This window comes from Aquarana catesbeiana, linkage group LG01, assembly GCF_042186555.1.
Source record: "Aquarana catesbeiana isolate 2022-GZ linkage group LG01, ASM4218655v1, whole genome shotgun sequence".
Lineage (NCBI taxonomy): Eukaryota > Metazoa > Chordata > Amphibia > Anura > Ranidae > Aquarana > Aquarana catesbeiana.
The window spans coordinates 951,335,949-951,352,564 of NC_133324.1; the positions used below are offsets into that span (position 1 = coordinate 951,335,949).

At 42.6% G+C, this 16,616-nt stretch overlaps 1 protein-coding gene across 1 annotated transcript; it reads left to right on the forward strand.

Moving 5' to 3' along the window:
* Positions 1–9,202: 9,202 nt before the first annotated feature.
* On the forward strand, positions 9,203–12,329 carry LOC141121794 (gamma-crystallin-3-like). The gene is made up of 3 exons (XM_073611516.1): positions 9,203–9,290; positions 10,265–10,507; positions 12,021–12,329. The coding sequence occupies exons 1-3, from the start codon at positions 9,282–9,284 to the stop codon at positions 12,294–12,296; spliced, it is 528 nt and encodes a 175-aa protein (XP_073467617.1). The 5' UTR covers positions 9,203–9,281; the 3' UTR covers positions 12,297–12,329.
* The last annotated feature ends 4,287 nt before the right edge of the window (positions 12,330–16,616 follow it).

Below are 16,616 nucleotides of genomic sequence, written 5' to 3' on the forward strand. Positions count from 1 at the left end.
AAACAGGTGTTTGTAACCTCCCAGTCTCTGGGAACGCGTTGCACAGACCTTTCTGCAAGGCCTCCCGAAGATGTTTCATCCTCTGCTCCCTCTGCAATGGCAAGATAAGGTCCGCAACCTTACCCTTGTAACGTGGATCAAGGAGGGTTGCCAGCCAGTATTGGTCCTTCTCCTTGATACCACGAATACGAGGATCCTTACGCAGGCTTTGCAGGATCAGGGAGGCCATGCAGCGTAGGTTTGCTGAGGCATTCGGTCCGGAGTCCTCTGGGTCACTAAGGACAACAACGTCCGCAGCCACCTCCTCCCAGCCACGTACAAGTCCATGTGTTCCTTGGGACTGATCCCTTAAAGACTGCTGCTGATGCTGAGTGCCAGGCTCCACCTCCATACTGACACAATCTTCCTCCTCCTCCTCCTCGTCCTCTTCCTGTGTGATCGGCGGGCACGCAGGAACACTGTCTGGATAAAGGGGGCCTTGAGAGCTAAGGAAGTCCTCCTCTTCCTGCCTCTGTTCTGCCTCAAGTGCCCTGTCCATTATTCCACGCAGCGTGTGCTCCAACAGGTGGACAAGGAGGACAGTGTCACTGATGCATGCACTGTCAGTGCTCACCATCCTCGTGGCCTCCTCGAATGGTGACAGGACAGTGCATGCATCCCTGATCATGGCCCACTGGCGTGGGGAAAAAAAAACAAGCTCCCCTGACCCTGTCCTGGTGCCATAGTCACACAGGTACTCATTGATGGCCCTCTGCTGCGTGTGCAGCCGCTGCAGCATGGCCAACGTTGAGTTCCACCTGGTGGGCATGTCACAGATTAGTCGGTTCTTGGGCAGGTTAAACTCCTTTTGGAGGTCCGTCAGCCGAGCACTGGCATTATATGACCGGCGGAAATGCACACAGACTTTCCTGGCCTGCCTCAGGACATCCTGTAAGCCCGGGTACCTGCCCAAGAACCGCTGCACCACCAAGTTAAGGACGTGAGCCAAACAGGGCACATGGGTCATTTGTCCCTGTCGGAGGGCAGAGAGGAGGTTGGTGCCATTGTCGCAAACCACCATTCCTGCCTTAAGTTGGCGTGGCGTCAACCACCTCTGAACCTGCCCCTGCAGAGCTGACAGAACCTCTGCCCCAGTGTGGCTCCTGTCCCCCAAGCAAACCAGCTCAAGCACCGCATGGCATCTTTTGGCCTGCGTACTTGCGTAGCCCCTTGAACGCCTACGGAGCACCGCTGGTTCCGAGGAAGAGGCCATGGAGGAAGAAGAAGAGGAGGGGGTGGAGGAGAGAGGTGTGTCACAATCAGCATTTTGGAGGCGTGGTGGCGGAACAACCTCCAACACTACTGCACCTTGTCCTGCATCCTTCCCAGCTGCCAGCAGAGTCACCCAATGCGCCGTGAAACTTAGGTAACGTCCCTGTCCATGCCTGCTGGACCATGAGTCAGCGGTAATATGCACCTTACCGCTGACCGCCCTGTCCAGCGAGGCATGGACATTGCCTTCCACATGCCGGTAGAGAGCCGGAATCGCCTTCCGTGAGAAAAAGTGGCGTTTGGGTACCTGCCACTGAGGAACCGCACATTCCACAAACTCACGGAAGGGGGCAGAGTCTACCAACTGAAAAGGCAGCAGTTGAAGTGCTAGCAATTTTGCCAAGCTAGCATTCAACCGCTGGGCATGTGGATGGCTGGGAGCAAACTTCTTTCGGCGGTGCAGCAGCTGGGGCAGGGAAATTTGCCTGGTACAATCTGACGTCGGTGTACCAAAAGCAGATTGCCCACGAGTACTTGACTGTGACACACCTAATTCTACACCTTCATTCCTCTCACTGCAGGTCTCAGAGAGGACTGAAGGTCTAGTGGGGTTGGAAATCTCAGCTGATGAGGAGCAAGGAGAGATCCTCTTTGTTCTTTGGTGTGGGTCTTTTAGATACGCTTGCCAACGAACTGCATGGCAGGTCAACATATGTCTGGTCAAGCATGTGGTACCCAAGCGGGAGATGTTTTGGCCACGCGAGATACGCTTGAGACATATGTTGCAAATAGCAGCGGTGCGATCTGATGCACTCGTCTCAAAAAAGGCCCACACCAAAGAACTTTTTGAATAACGCGCAGAGACTGCAGCGCCCTGCACATGTGGAGCTTTGGGGTGTGATGCAGTCAATGTGCTGCCCTTAGGCTGGCCCCTGGAGGGCATCCTGCCTCATTGGTGATGTGCCGCCGCCTCCTCCTCCTCTCTCCTATCAGGCACCCACGTTGAGTCAGTGACCTCATCATCCCCTCCCTCCTCATCACTGGAGCAAACCTGGCAGTATGCTGCAGCAGGGGGAGCATGACTGCCAGATTGCTGTCCTTCTTGGGCACCCCCTCTGTCCGTGCTCATGTTACTGCCTTCATCGAGCTCAGTATCGTCATCAGAGCCTTCCAAACGCTGGGCATCCTCCTGGAGCATGTACCCAACACTGTGGTCAAACAGTTCGAGGGAATCCTCATGAGGACATGGTGGAGCTAGGGAAGGAGTCACTGATGACATTGAGCTGAGGGAAGAGGCCGCTGCTTTGCCAGACAAAGCACCCTGGGCATGGGTGAGAGAGGATGAGGAGGATGAGGACGGCTTGGTCATCCACTCGACCAAGTCTTCCGCATGTTGCGGCTCAACACGGCCAGCTGCCGAAAAAAAGGCCAAGCGTGTCCCATGGCCACGTGCTGATGAGGATGCACCGTCTCCACGACCAGCACTAGACACAGAGCCTGCTTGCCCTCTCTTATTGGCTTGTGACTGTCTGCCTCTCCTTCTTGGCCTTCCAGACATACTAATGGCCTGTAGCTGCACTAAGCAGGGATAGAACACCTGTAATTTTCTTCAGGTAGCTTTATATACTGTAACCAGACAAGCCTGCCTGTCAGTAGGAAGATAACAGGAACGGATCTAGCTGAACACTGTGAGCAGGACGCACTGCACTAAATGTAAATAGTCTAGAAGATAACAGGAACGGATCTAGCTGAACACTGTGAGCAGGACGCACTGCACTAAATGTAAATAGTCTAGAAGATAACAGGAACGGATCTAGCTGAACACTGTGAGCAGGACGCACTGCACTAAATGTAAATAGTCTAGAAGATAACAGGAACGGATCTAGCTGAACACTGTGAGCAGGACGCACTGCACTAAATGTAAATAGCAGGAACGGATCTAGCTGAACACTGTGAGCAGGACGCACTGCACTAAATGTAAATAGTCTAGAAGATAACAGGAACGGATCTAGCTGAACACTGTGAGCAGGACGCACTGCACTAAATGTAAATAGCAGGAACGGCTCTAGCTGAACACTGTGAGCAGGACGCACTGCACTAAATGTAAATAGCAGGAACGGATCTAGCTGAACACTGTGAGCAGGACGCACTGCACTAAATGTAAATAACAGGAACGGATCTAGCTGGACACTGTGAGCAGGACGCACTGCACTAAATGTAAATAGCAGGAACGGATCTAGCTGAACACTGTGAGCAGGACGCACTGCACTAAATGTAAATAGCAGGAACGGATCTAGCTGAACACTGTGAGCAGGACGCACTGCACTAAATGTAAATTGCAGGAACGGATCTAGCTGAACACTGTGAGCAGGACGCACTGCACTAAATGTAAATAGCAGGAACGGATCTAGCTGAACACTGTGAGCAGGACGCACTGCACTAAATGTAAATAGTCTAGAAGATAACAGGAACGGATCTAGCTGAACACTGTGAGCAGGACGCACTGCACTAAATGTAAATAGCAGGAACGGATCTAGCTGAACACTGTGAGCAGGACGCACTGCACTAAATGTAAATAGTCTAGATAGAAGATAACAGGAACGGATCTAGCTAAACTGAATACAGTGTATATATATATATGCAACACCTGGGATGCATATATATACACAATACACTGTAAGTGCAGCTAACTGACTGACTGTTCTGCCTAATCTATCTAACTCAAATCAAATGACACTGTCTCTCTCTCTCTCTCTATCTCTCAGCACACCGGAACACACACTACACAGGGCCGCCGTGCAGGCGGCCTTATATAGTGTGGGGTGTGTACTAAATCCCCTGAGCCATAATTGGCCAAAGCCACCCTGGCTTTGGCCAATTACAGCTCTCTCTACTGACGGCGCTGTGATTGGCCAAGCATGCGGGTCATAGTGCATGCTTGGCCAATCATCAGCCAGCAATGCACTGCGATGCCGCAGTGAATTATGGGCCATGACGCGCCACACGAATTTAGCGCGAACGGCCCATATCGTTCGCAATTCGGCGAACGGGCGAACAGCCGATGTTCGAGTCGAACATGGGTTCGACTCGAACACGAAGCTCATCCCTATTATGAATACATACATACACATCAGTGTTCTTCTTATTCAATGTATTTTATCAGTTTTAATGAGGGCACAAGCAGACCCTTTTGACCCTGTCAGAATAAATTAATGGTCATAACTTTCCCATATTCCACGTCATTATTTTAAAACCACCAGTATAAGAAGTTTTATTACTTATTCTTGACAATGATTATTTATTACCTTTAAGGAATATTATCTTATCAGGCTGTAGTTCAACTGCTATCAAAGTGTTTCTCTTCTAATTAGTGAACTTAAAAACTAAAAATGAACTATCCTAATACATTTTCACCCAGTAAACGTGTGACTGTCTTATAAAAAGAATATCAACATGAAGCAGAGAGGTCATCTAAAGTTCAATATTTAAAAATGAAGGCTTTCTCTATATTTATGGAATAACATAGTATCTATTAATAAAGATTAATAACTATTGCTTTACTATTGAATAATAATATTGATAAGACCACTACTATATAATAATAATAATAATAATAATAATAATAATAATAATAATAATACAAATAATAATATGAATAATAATTATATTATCAATAAAACATATGCAAATTAATATGAATAACATAAAATATACTGGTTAATATGAAATTCTACTACAGTCTGCAATTACAATGCAGACTGCTCATCATGTTCCCCGACCACCCTATTCATCTGACACTTATCACACAAACAGTCCAAAAAATCAGTTTGATCAAAAACACACTGTATCTTCTTCTGTAGTTGCAAAGTCTTGTCCATTCGCTGCACAGATACCTTTGAAGTTGATTTTAGCGACATCATAGTCATTTTTGCTGTAATCTTCTTACAACAGGTAATAATCAGTCCAATACAGCATAATAGCACAACAAGAATAACAAAGATAGGAGCAAACAGTTTTATCAAGGACCAGAACCAGCTGGGAATTTCAAGCCCAGAAAACCAATCTCCCGAGATGCCTGCTTCTTTCTTCATGCGATCTCTCAGATTAGTCAAATGCTTAATGGCTCTTGTAAGGTTGCCCTCTTCTCCATCCTTTGCTGGAACAAATGTGCAACAGGTGTCCTTAATCAAGGCACATACTCCTCCAGATGCTGCAAGGTGTAAGTCTAAGGCATACCTGTTTTGCAAGCATGCAAGTCTCAAATTCCTCAGTTCCTCCTTTACGGCATTAAAGCCTTCCTCCGTGGCATTTAGCAACTGCAGCAAATGATATCTTGTCTTCTGAATCCATCTTGCATTTGGACCTGGAACGCACCACTAAAAAATGCCGTAGCAAAAAATGTTTCATTGTCAGAGAATAATCGGTTCTCATAGGGCACTTCAGATTTATCTACAAAGTAATTTCCTCTACACTGTCTACTCAACTGTTTTCCCCTAGTCAAATGTGTATTTTGTGTTCCTACATCCCATCTGTGTACTGGAATAATCAGGGTGTGACCATACAGTTTTATCATAGTACAAGATCCCATCCAGTTAGCCGGTAACTTAGAATAAGCCTTTTCCCCACATTGCCAATACAAATCCATTATAGTAGAAGTCCCTGACTGCAAATATTTCACACAAATTATGTTTTTACAGTTTATATCATTCCCCAACATCTGCCCTGTACCATTCCCTATATAACAAATATTAGGCTCATGTAATCTCTTTACCCTAATACCATCTACTAATTACTGTCCCCAAAACCATGTCATGCTGCCTGCATATTCATGCCATTCACGAGAACATTTATTTTAGGTGTCACTAGCAATACTTATGTTATCTTTCCACAGAGTTTGAACTGTACAGAATAAATATTGCATTAATTCCAACCATCTTCCTGAATTTACATTTTTTCAATTACTTCCAATAACTAAACTTAATTGGCAGTCACTACTGTTAAGGTTTTTACAGACTAGCTGATCTGGAGTTTTAATACCAAAAACCCTAGCTTCACTTTTTACCCCACCTTTTTCCCAGCCTGTAATATTTACATTTATCTGTGTCACATTAAAGTCATTTATTACCAGCTCTCCTCCTATCCTACACTGCCAAAGATACAATAAGCAATTTGCTTCTTTCTCATCTAGTTCTTGACTAGTAAATAAAGTGTTTTGGCCTGTAGCATGAGGAATAGCAGGACAAATATAGCATGATTTGTTATGAGCTTGCATGGCTGAGTCTTGTATGTGTCTATACCATAAATTTTCAGTTAAATGTACATGTTCACAATATTTAGACCAAAGAATATGAAAAAATGGGAATCCCGTCAGGATAGAAATTTAGTAGTACTCACCACATATATTAAAGGGGGTGTGATCAAAAAACTATATATGAAAAATAAATAAATAAAAAACTAAATGACCAAGGCACACCAAACAGAGTAAACTACAAAAAGGTTTTATTAGCTATACAAAGCTGAACACAGAAAAATGTGTACACAACCACCCCTAAAAGGCAGATATGGTGGGAATACCGGTAAGGGGAATCCCAACAATCTGTCTAAACCCTCCCTGTAAACAGTATATGTTCCCTCATAAAAAAGCGAGGAAGCCCGCAGGCAGGGGAGGTTCCTCCCTACCCCAATAAGCAGCGCACCCCTATAGCACCTATGAAACCCCCTACTACCTGAGATTACAGGCTATACAGTTCCTGAGGGGACAGTGTGATAATGCAAATGCACTAAGTGTTCACGCTGATCCCAGACACAAACAGCTCAATGGCTAGCCATGGTATCAGCAGTCCATCAGTCAGTCAAAAGGAAAGATGGGTGGTAAAAAATAGGAACAAATTGGACAGAAAAAAAACACAATGGAATGACAAAAAAATGTATGATGAAATGCTGTAATATAGGAGAAAACAGAGGGGCCTGATTCAGCCTAGTAGAAATTAGTATCCTGAGATGTAAATCAATCCAAAGTTCTCTTCCTGTGTTATTTTAAACAAGGATATAACAGATGTCCAGCATAGTGCTGGACATCTGTTATATAAAGTACAAATACCCCCAAAATGACCCCTTTTTGGGAAGTAGACATTCCAAGGTAGTTAGTACGAGTCACAGTTAGTTTTTTGAAGTTGTCATTTTTTCCCACAATTCTTTGCAAAATGAAGATTTTTTTCTATTTTTATTTGTTTTTTCACACCAAATTGACATTATAACAGGTTACTTCTCTCACATGGCATGTGCATTCCACAAATGAAACCCCAAAATATATACCACATGTGTGAGACTTTTACACAGCCTGACCACATACAGAGGCCCAACATTGAAGTAGCCCCTTCAGGTGTTCTAGGAGCATAAACTACACATCTCATTTCTCAACCATCTATTACACTTTTGAAGGCCCTGGAGCACCAGGACAATGGAAATGCCCACAAAGTGACCCCATTTTGGAAAGCAAACACCCCAACGTATAATCTATGAGGCATAATGAGTCTTTTGAATAGTTCATATTTTTCCAGAGGTTTTGGGAAAATGTGGGAAAAAAATGAAAATGCATTTTTTTTTACACAAAGTTGTCCATTTATAAGATATTTCCAACACATAGCATGTACATAGCAAAAATGACACCCCAAAATGTATTCTGCTACTCCTCCTGAGTATAGCAATACCACATGTGTGAGACTTTTACACAGCCTGGCCACATAGAGGCCCAACATCCAAGAAGCACCATCAGGCGTTCTAGGGACATAAATTACGCATCCGATTTCCTTACAATCTATCACATTTTTGAAGGCCCTTCTGGAAGAATGGTCATTTGTGAGGTCAGGCACTGATGTGGACAAGAAGGCCTGGATCGCAGTCTCCACTCTAATTCATCCCAAAAGTTGGGTTGAGGTCAGTCAAGTTCCTCCACCCCAAACTCGCTCATCCTTGTCTTTATGGACCTTGCTTTGTGCGCTGGTCCAAATCATTTGGTGGGGGGGGGGATTATGGTGTGGGGTTGTTTTTCAGGGGTTGGGCTTGACCCTCTTGGTTCCAGTGAGCGGAACTCTTAAGGCGTCAGCATACCAAGATATTTTGGACAATTTCATGCTCCCAACTTTGTGGGAACATTTTGGGGATGGCCCCTTCCTGTTCCAACATGACTGCACACCAGTGCACAAAGCAAGGTCCATAAAGACATGGATGAGCGAGTTTGGGGTGGAGGAACTTGACTGTCCTGCACAGAGTTCTGACCCGATAGAACACCTTTGGGATGAATTAGAGCGGAGACTGCGAGCCTTGCCTTCTCGCATAACATCAGTGCCTGACCTCACATATGCGCTTCTGGAAGAATGGCCAAACATTCCCATAGACACACTCCTAAACCTTGTGGACAGCCTTCCCAGAAGAGCTGAAGCTGTTATAGCTGCAAAGGGTGGGCCAACTCAGAATTGAACCCTACAGACTAAGACTGGGATGCCATTAATGTTCATGTGCTAGTAAAGGAAGATGTGTGCATGTTTTAGTCCTCAAATACTTAATTTTACACTTATAAACATTAAACGTTGCCACATAGTTGCCCAATAAGAACATCCAGATCGAATTGTAATTCAGAGACATCCTATAGGGAAATAATTTGGCATCATTTGCAAAAAAATAAATAAAAATGGTACAATGAATCCAAAACTCTATATCACATAACATCTTACATAAAAAACACACACATATACACAGATTCCAAACTATTCAAGTGACTGTTTGCTGCAGCAAAAGTTTTGTTTCAGTTAGGCAGTCTAGGTAAAGCATTTGTGTGCTGATGCAAGGGGAAAGATACAAACAATGGTCTCACAGAAACACTGAACAATTCTCAATAGCATGGAAAAGCTATTCATTCTGATTGGGCAAAGCCTAAACATATTAGAAATGTTGCAGGGTATATAAAGGCCATTTTACACCAGCTATGTACCAGTGCAGACCAACAGGAGCACACTGACAAGACAAGCAAAATGGGAAAGGTAAGAAGGGCATAAAAATATTGAAATATCAAATTAATATTTAGCCAATGGTTCAGCCTGTGGATATTGATTGTTAGTAGCTGCATAACTCTGTTTAAGTTTTAGCCTTAAAATTGTGTGGATTTGTAAATACTGAGGTCTATTTTATAGGCAGCTTGTCAGACGTCCATTATCTGGCATAGCTGAGGCTGTCATTTATATTATATGGCCAAACATTTGTGAATACCGGACCTTTACACCTATATGAGCTTGTTGGAAATCCCATTCCAAAACCTTGGCCATTAATATGGAATTGCTTCCCTTTCATGCCTAAAATAGTTGCCAGCTCTTTTGGGAAGGCTTTTGTGATACTTTAGAGTATTTTTGTAGGAATTTGGGCCCATTTAGCCAAAAGAGCATTTATAAGGTCAGGTACTGATGCGGGTCAAGAATGCTTGGCTTACGATTGGTATTCTAATTCGTCCCAAAGATGTTCATGCAGTTGAGGTCAATGACCAAAGTCTGTGATATATTTGGCTGTAGTGGTTCAATTAAAAACAGTCTTTCTCAAACCTATTACCCCATAGGAGCCCTTAAACTCCCCATAGGAGCAGGGAAACTCTTGCTAGGATTAGTCCAATAGGGGGTCATTAGGAAAAATGCCCCTTACATTGCTGGTCGGTGGGAAGAATGCCCCCCTTACAGTGGTGATTAGAATGCCACTCTTACAGACAGCTTTAAAGATCATTGGTGCCATGCTACTGGCTCCGCCAAGTGGTGATGGACCTGGATCTATGAAGATACCATCAGATGGGAGGTCAATTAGCCACAGTTCAAGGAATCATCAGCAACCTCAGTAGGAACCTTAGGATTCCAATGAGCCCTGTTTGAGAATGGCTATATTAAAAATATTGTCCACGCTGTTTTTTTAAATTCTAACACTCAACCATACTATTGATCCTGAATTGACCTGATCTTGTTTTATCATTCAACAGATCATCTTCTACGAGGACAGGAACTTCCAGGGACGCTCTTACGAGTGTAGCTCTGAATGTCCCGACCTGTCCTCATACTTCAGACGCTGCAACTCCATCCGTGTGGAGAGCGGGAACTGGATTCTGTATGAGCAACCCAACTACAGAGGACACCAGTACTTCCTCCATAGAGGAGACTATCCTGACTTCCAGCAGTGGATGGGCTACAATGACTCCATTAAGTCTTGTCGTCTGAGCCCCCAGGTAATAACACATTGTGCACTCTGGTTAAGGGCCAAAGTGGTCTATAGCTGTTAGATGATTATGTCCTATTGTAATCAGTGTCATTTTTATGAGGTGAAATTCCCACTGCTACCATAATTACAGGTAAGAAAACCTATTTTAAGCTTTACTTGTCCTGCCAGTATAAACTGCACAGATGGAGTTGTTCTTCTCCTCTCTCCTATCACCCTGCTCTGTGGGGCTAAACAAAAATCCTCAACTCAGACAAGGACTTTAATTTTATTTTGAAAAATTGCAAAAATTGATGAAGCACAGTTGTATTAAGCATGGCCAAGTAACCTTCTTTGTCTGTGGGCAGCTTATATGATACTGATGTCAAGTGTGCATTACACTCAAGGGAGAACTGGCCTGGAGGGCATTTGCCCCTTGAGCCAGGACTAGTAAAATACAGTATGTTGTGCTGATGTCACTAGTTAGAGATACTTTGCCATTCAGACCTCAGTCATAGCCAAACCCTCCAATCGGTAACACTGACTAATGAGTGCTAGATAACTACCTGCTTTCTGTTCAGACCTCCAACTATGGATTCAGGCAATTATTTGAAGCGATTGTGAATGTATGGATTTTTTTTAAATTAAAATAACAAGCAGGTTATACTTACCTGCACTGTAGAATGGTTTTGCACAGAGCCGCCTGGATCCTCCTCTTCTCGTGTCCCCCCGCCGGGATTCCTGACTCCTCCCCTCTGTCTAGTGCCCCCATAACAAGCTGCTTACTATGGGGCACTTGTGCATGCTTGGTCCCAAGGCCCACTACCACTCCCTCCTCACTGGCTGTGATAGACAGAAGCAGGAGGAAATAGCTGCTGTCTGTAAGCCAATGAGGAGGGAGAGCTGCCGCTCTCATGCACATCGCTAGATTGTGATCGGCTTAGATAAGTATGGGGGGGGGGCTGGGCGGAAATGCTTGCTATGGGGGGCACTCATGTATGCTCGCTCCCAAGACCCACTCTGCGTCTCTATTGACTGAAGATTTTTTACCTCAATGTTGAGAATGCATTAAGGTAAACACAACTTCTGCCTTTAGAACCACTTTGAAAGAGAAGTAGAGTCTGTTAAGTTATTGGATTGGGGGTGGGGGTAGGGGTGGTAAACCTGAAGAAAAGCTTTAACACACAGCTAAGTCTGAGGTTTTAATCAGACAAATGCAACCTCAAAGCAGGTGCTGTATCATTAGCTAACCCATAGTTCTTTAGATCCCTTGTCATGTGTTAATTGTTTATCTATCAAAAAAAAAAAAGAAGATAGAAACAGTTTAAAAATATACTATATACGGTTAAGTTCTTTTGACCCCAAATCATCAATGTTTAATTTTAACATATGGGGGAATATTTAATATTTCTACATTCTATCCAAACCTCTATCTGATCTCTTTGGGTACATTTTTATTGGAAATGATAGCAGTAATATGATCAGTTGCTTTTTTTTTGTTTCCATTGCTTTATGTATTATTGTGGTGTAACTTATTTTAACAGCACCAAGGTTCCTTCAGAATCAGGATTTATGAGAGAGAAGACTTCAGAGGACAGATGATGGAGTTCACTGAGGATTGTCCTCAAGTCTATGAGAGATTCCGCTATAATGACATCCACTCTGTTCACGTCCAAGATGGCTACTGGATGTTCTACGATGAGCCCAACTACAAGGGACGTCAGTATTACCTGAGACCTGGAGAGTACAGGAGATACAGCGACTGGGGAGCCACAAGCCCCAGAATTGGGTCCTTCAGACGTCTCCATCATTCCATTTAAATGTTTAAAAACTGCTTGACAATAAACTTGATAAAGACATTTTTTCTGTTTGTTTTTCATTTATGCAATGTAGATTTTTGATGAGAGTTTGTAAAGTGCAGCAACCTATACAACCGGTCAAAAGACACTCTTAGATAGAGACAAAATCATCTATATGAGAATATATTGTACACTGGATGAGAGTCGCACTCCATCATAAAATCACTTATTCATTTATTCCATGCAGAATAAGTTAGTTGCTCATATAAATACTGGAGAAGATTTACTAAAATCAGATGATGGAGTTCATTGAGGATTTCCCTCATATCTATGAGAGATTCCGCTACCATGACATTAATTCTTGCCATGTCCATGATGGCTACTGGATGTTCTATGAGGAGCCCAACTACAGGGGACTTCAGTATTACCTGAGAAGGAAGGAAAAATACTGGACGGCCGCACACCATTGAAGGCATCTTTATTGAAGGATTAAAATCCAAAAAAAGTCATATTTTATGCATAGAAAACAGGGGAGAACAGCTAACGCATTTCGCATCACAATAGATGCTTAGTCATCGGTCTGGAACTTTTGAGCTGCAATTTTTCTTCTTTCAGTATTACCTGAGACCTGGAGAGTACAGGAGACATATTGACTGGGGGGCCACAAGCCCCAGAATTGGGTCCTTCAAATGTCTTCATCATTTCCATAAAAATGACCAAAAAATCTTCAGGTCTCAGCTCTGTTCCTATGTGCTGTGTGGAGGGGGTGTGTCCCTTCCCTCCAATCAGTTCTCGGAGCTCTCCTTACTGAGTTCTGTAGAGTGTAACTTCAGCTCTCCGCCCTCTTTTTTTTCTGAACTCTCAGACAAGCTTTTAAATTCAGCACTTTGTACTGGTGTAGAGAGGAAGGTTTTGCAGATAAATATGTACAACGTATGTAGGATAATTTGTTTCAGCTCTGTGTATCGCCTGAGGCCAGTCACTTCACTGGGTATATGTAAAGTTTTACAACCACTTTAAGCTTAGGGAAAAACCAGGTGAGAAAACAGTCTGCGGTAACTACAGCCGGTCAGAAACTAAACTGACATAGTAGCCTCTGTTTTGGACAATGGGGCTACATATATTTACCTAAGATCAAAAAATCCATTGGCTATTCAGTGATAAAGGATGTCTATTTTTTTTATATATAAATGCTGGGATATGGTACCGTGGAAGCTACTTGGGTGAATGTCAAAAAGAAATGAGCAAAATTGAAAGATTTTTTAAAATCTTATTTTATTAAATTTTAAAATATTACAAAAACAGGGAAAAAAAAGAAAAAAAAATTCTGAAATATATTATATATTAATATTAGTCATAGCTAAAGTATCATGGTCTGACTGTGTGTATAAATAGGGATTGGTGCCAATCAATAAAGGAATATGTCAGAAACACCCATCCTACACAATCAGACCATGAATGAAAAACATCTAAGAGGAGAGCCCATGAGAGGTACCAGCACATAAAATTCTATCAACCACATATATCTTTATATGTTGTTTTCGTACCCCTCTCCCAGATATTTTCATACTGATAGAATAATCAATTTTGGAAGAACAAATTACGAAATAAACCTATAAATTGATGACATATCACATAATAGGCAAAATCTATCTAGTTAATACACGAATTTGAAACCCAATTGATATGCAAATCTTCACTTAATAAATAAATGGATCATAGACTTTTTTTTAAAAACCATGATTAAAATAATTGTTGTTTGGAATGTTGTATTTATTCCAGTAACCCATCCAAAAAAAACCCACTTCGTACCTTAATCAAGTCCATGCCTTCTACTATTAAATGTATAAGTGCATATATTATGCGTCCATGTTCCCTGCATAACATGCTGAGAGCTAAAAAAGCAAGGAAAAGAATGTCTCTCGATCGGTTAGTGTATGGATGTGGAGTGGACCCTTACTGCATATCTAAAGAGACAAGGGGACTTTGATTCTAAAGAGAAAAATGTAAAGATCACTCAGAAGATATATGTACATCTCCTGTGAACAGATTATACTGACATTAAGAAAAGAACGTGGAGAATGGAAATTGAAAAATAAAGATAAAGAATGGGGATAATGACATGAATCCACAGGTACATATGAACATTCCTATGATCGTGTGGATGCTGTCATTGGAATGAGGGAATCGACAAACCAGTGAGACCATTTACAGTGCCGATCCCAATTATATCAGTCCTCACGCTAGAGGTTAAATAGATATTCATAATTTCACAAGTGCATGTCAACATCTTTGTGATCGTATAGATGCCAACATAAACATAAAAAAATAAATAATAAAGATAAGAATAAGAAAAAGGCAATCGGCAAACTGCCAAATCAATTTGCAGTGCCGATTTCAATTATATTGGCCTTCGCATTAGAGATTGTATCGGTGGTGAAACAAGGTATGTTCTGTATGTTCAAATGTACACTGACTATCATCGATTTATGACGTCTGTCGAAAGGAGGAAAGAATGCTTTGTGGTTGTGTATAACATCCTCGAGGGACGTGTCACATTCATAAAAATGAGACGCCTCCCATTCAAAGTTGAGGGCCTTCTAGTATTTAAGCTAAAAATCCATCGAACCTCCTGTTTGCACAAAATCTTGAATTTGTCCCCACCTCTGGGTGGCCTCACCACTTTTTCTATAACCTGGATGACTAAACTGAATGTGTCTTTGTTATGAAAATCATTCCAATGAGGCTCCATGTTAGTGGAATGATCTTTCTCTATATCATAGAGATGATCGTAGAGGCGATCCCTAAGTCTACGTGTTGTCCTTCTGACATACTGGATAGAACACAGTGTGCCTGTTATTACATACACCACAAACCACATGTTGCAGTTGATAAAAGATAATATTTTGTGGGACTTGCCTGTAGTAGCCGAAAGAACTGTGTCACCTCCTTTGATAAAGGGGCAGTATACACTGCTTTTACTCCCGCATTTAAAAGTACCTTTAAATATAACCAATGTGTGGGTTTTTTTTTGCTAGTATAGAAACTAGATGATAACCATCTACTAAGCGAGGGTGCCCTCCTGGAGACCGTTCGCATACCTCTGGCCAATATTTGAGAGTAAATGAGGTCACTGGATAGCACAGGTAGATTTTTGGTATTTTTGTATTTGTATTTTATTAAATTTTGCACTATATGGTGTTGAGAAAGTTGTGATGTTGCTAGACCGCTTGGACCACCCATGTTTAGATTTTATCTTTGTGGCAGGTTTGTCTATCAATAAATTATGCCGAGGCACTTTGTCGGCAATATTAAACTCCCTGTTAATAACTGACCTAGGGTATCCTCTGTCTTCAAATCTGGAGGACATATGTGTGGCCTCACGTTTGAAGTCAGAATTCCTGCTGCATAGACGGTTCAACCTGAGGAACTGGCCAATGGGGATGCTGTTGATTGTATGCCCTGGATGGCTGGAATCAACACGCAGAAGCGTGTTCCCTTCAGTGGGTTTTCTATAAAGATTTGAAGTATTTTCACCATTGTCTCCAGTTAGCATCACATCCAAAAATTCAATGGACCTGATATCATGCTGCCCAGTGAATTTTAAAATTAAGAGTTCCCTTCACTGGAACTAAGGGGCCAAGCCCAAACCCCTGAAAAACAACCCCACACCATAATCCCCCTTCCACCAAATGATTTGGACCAGTGCACAAAGCAAGATGTCCATAAAGACATGGATGAGTGAGTTTGGGGTGGAGGAACTTGGCTGGCCTGACCTCAACCCGTTAGAACACCTTTGGGATGAATTAGAGCGGAGACTGCAAGCCAGGCCTCCTCGTCCAACATTAGTGCCTGACCTCACAAATGCACTTCTGGAAGAATGGTCAAACATTCCCATAGACACACTCCTAAACCTTGTGGACAGCCTTCCCGGAAGAGTTGAAGCTGTTGTAGCTGTAAAGGGTGGGCCAACTCAATATTGAACCCTAAGGACTAAGACTGGGATGACATTAAAGTTCATGTGCGTGTAAAGGCAGGCGTCCCAATACTTTTGGTAATATAGTGTATGACGTGTGCATATTTTAGTCCCCAAACACTTAACTTTACATTTATAAACATTAAACTTCATTTGCCACATACTGTAGTTGCCCAATAAGAGCATCCAGGTCGGATAGTAAGTCAGAGACATCCTATAGGGAAATAATTTGGCATCATTTGCAAAAAAAAAAAAATGGTACTATGAATCCAAAACTCTATATCACATAACATCTTCCATAAAACACACACATATACACGGATTCCAAACTATTCAAGTGACTGGTTGCTGCAGCAAAGGTTTTG

What these genes read in the sequence shown, in the direction of transcription:
- LOC141121794 (XM_073611516.1), top strand. An exon ending in CTTGTCGTCTGAGCCCCCAG is followed by an intron (nt 10,508 to 12,020) that starts GTAATAACACAT and finishes TTATTTTAACAG; the next exon opens with CACCAAGGTTCCTTCAGAAT.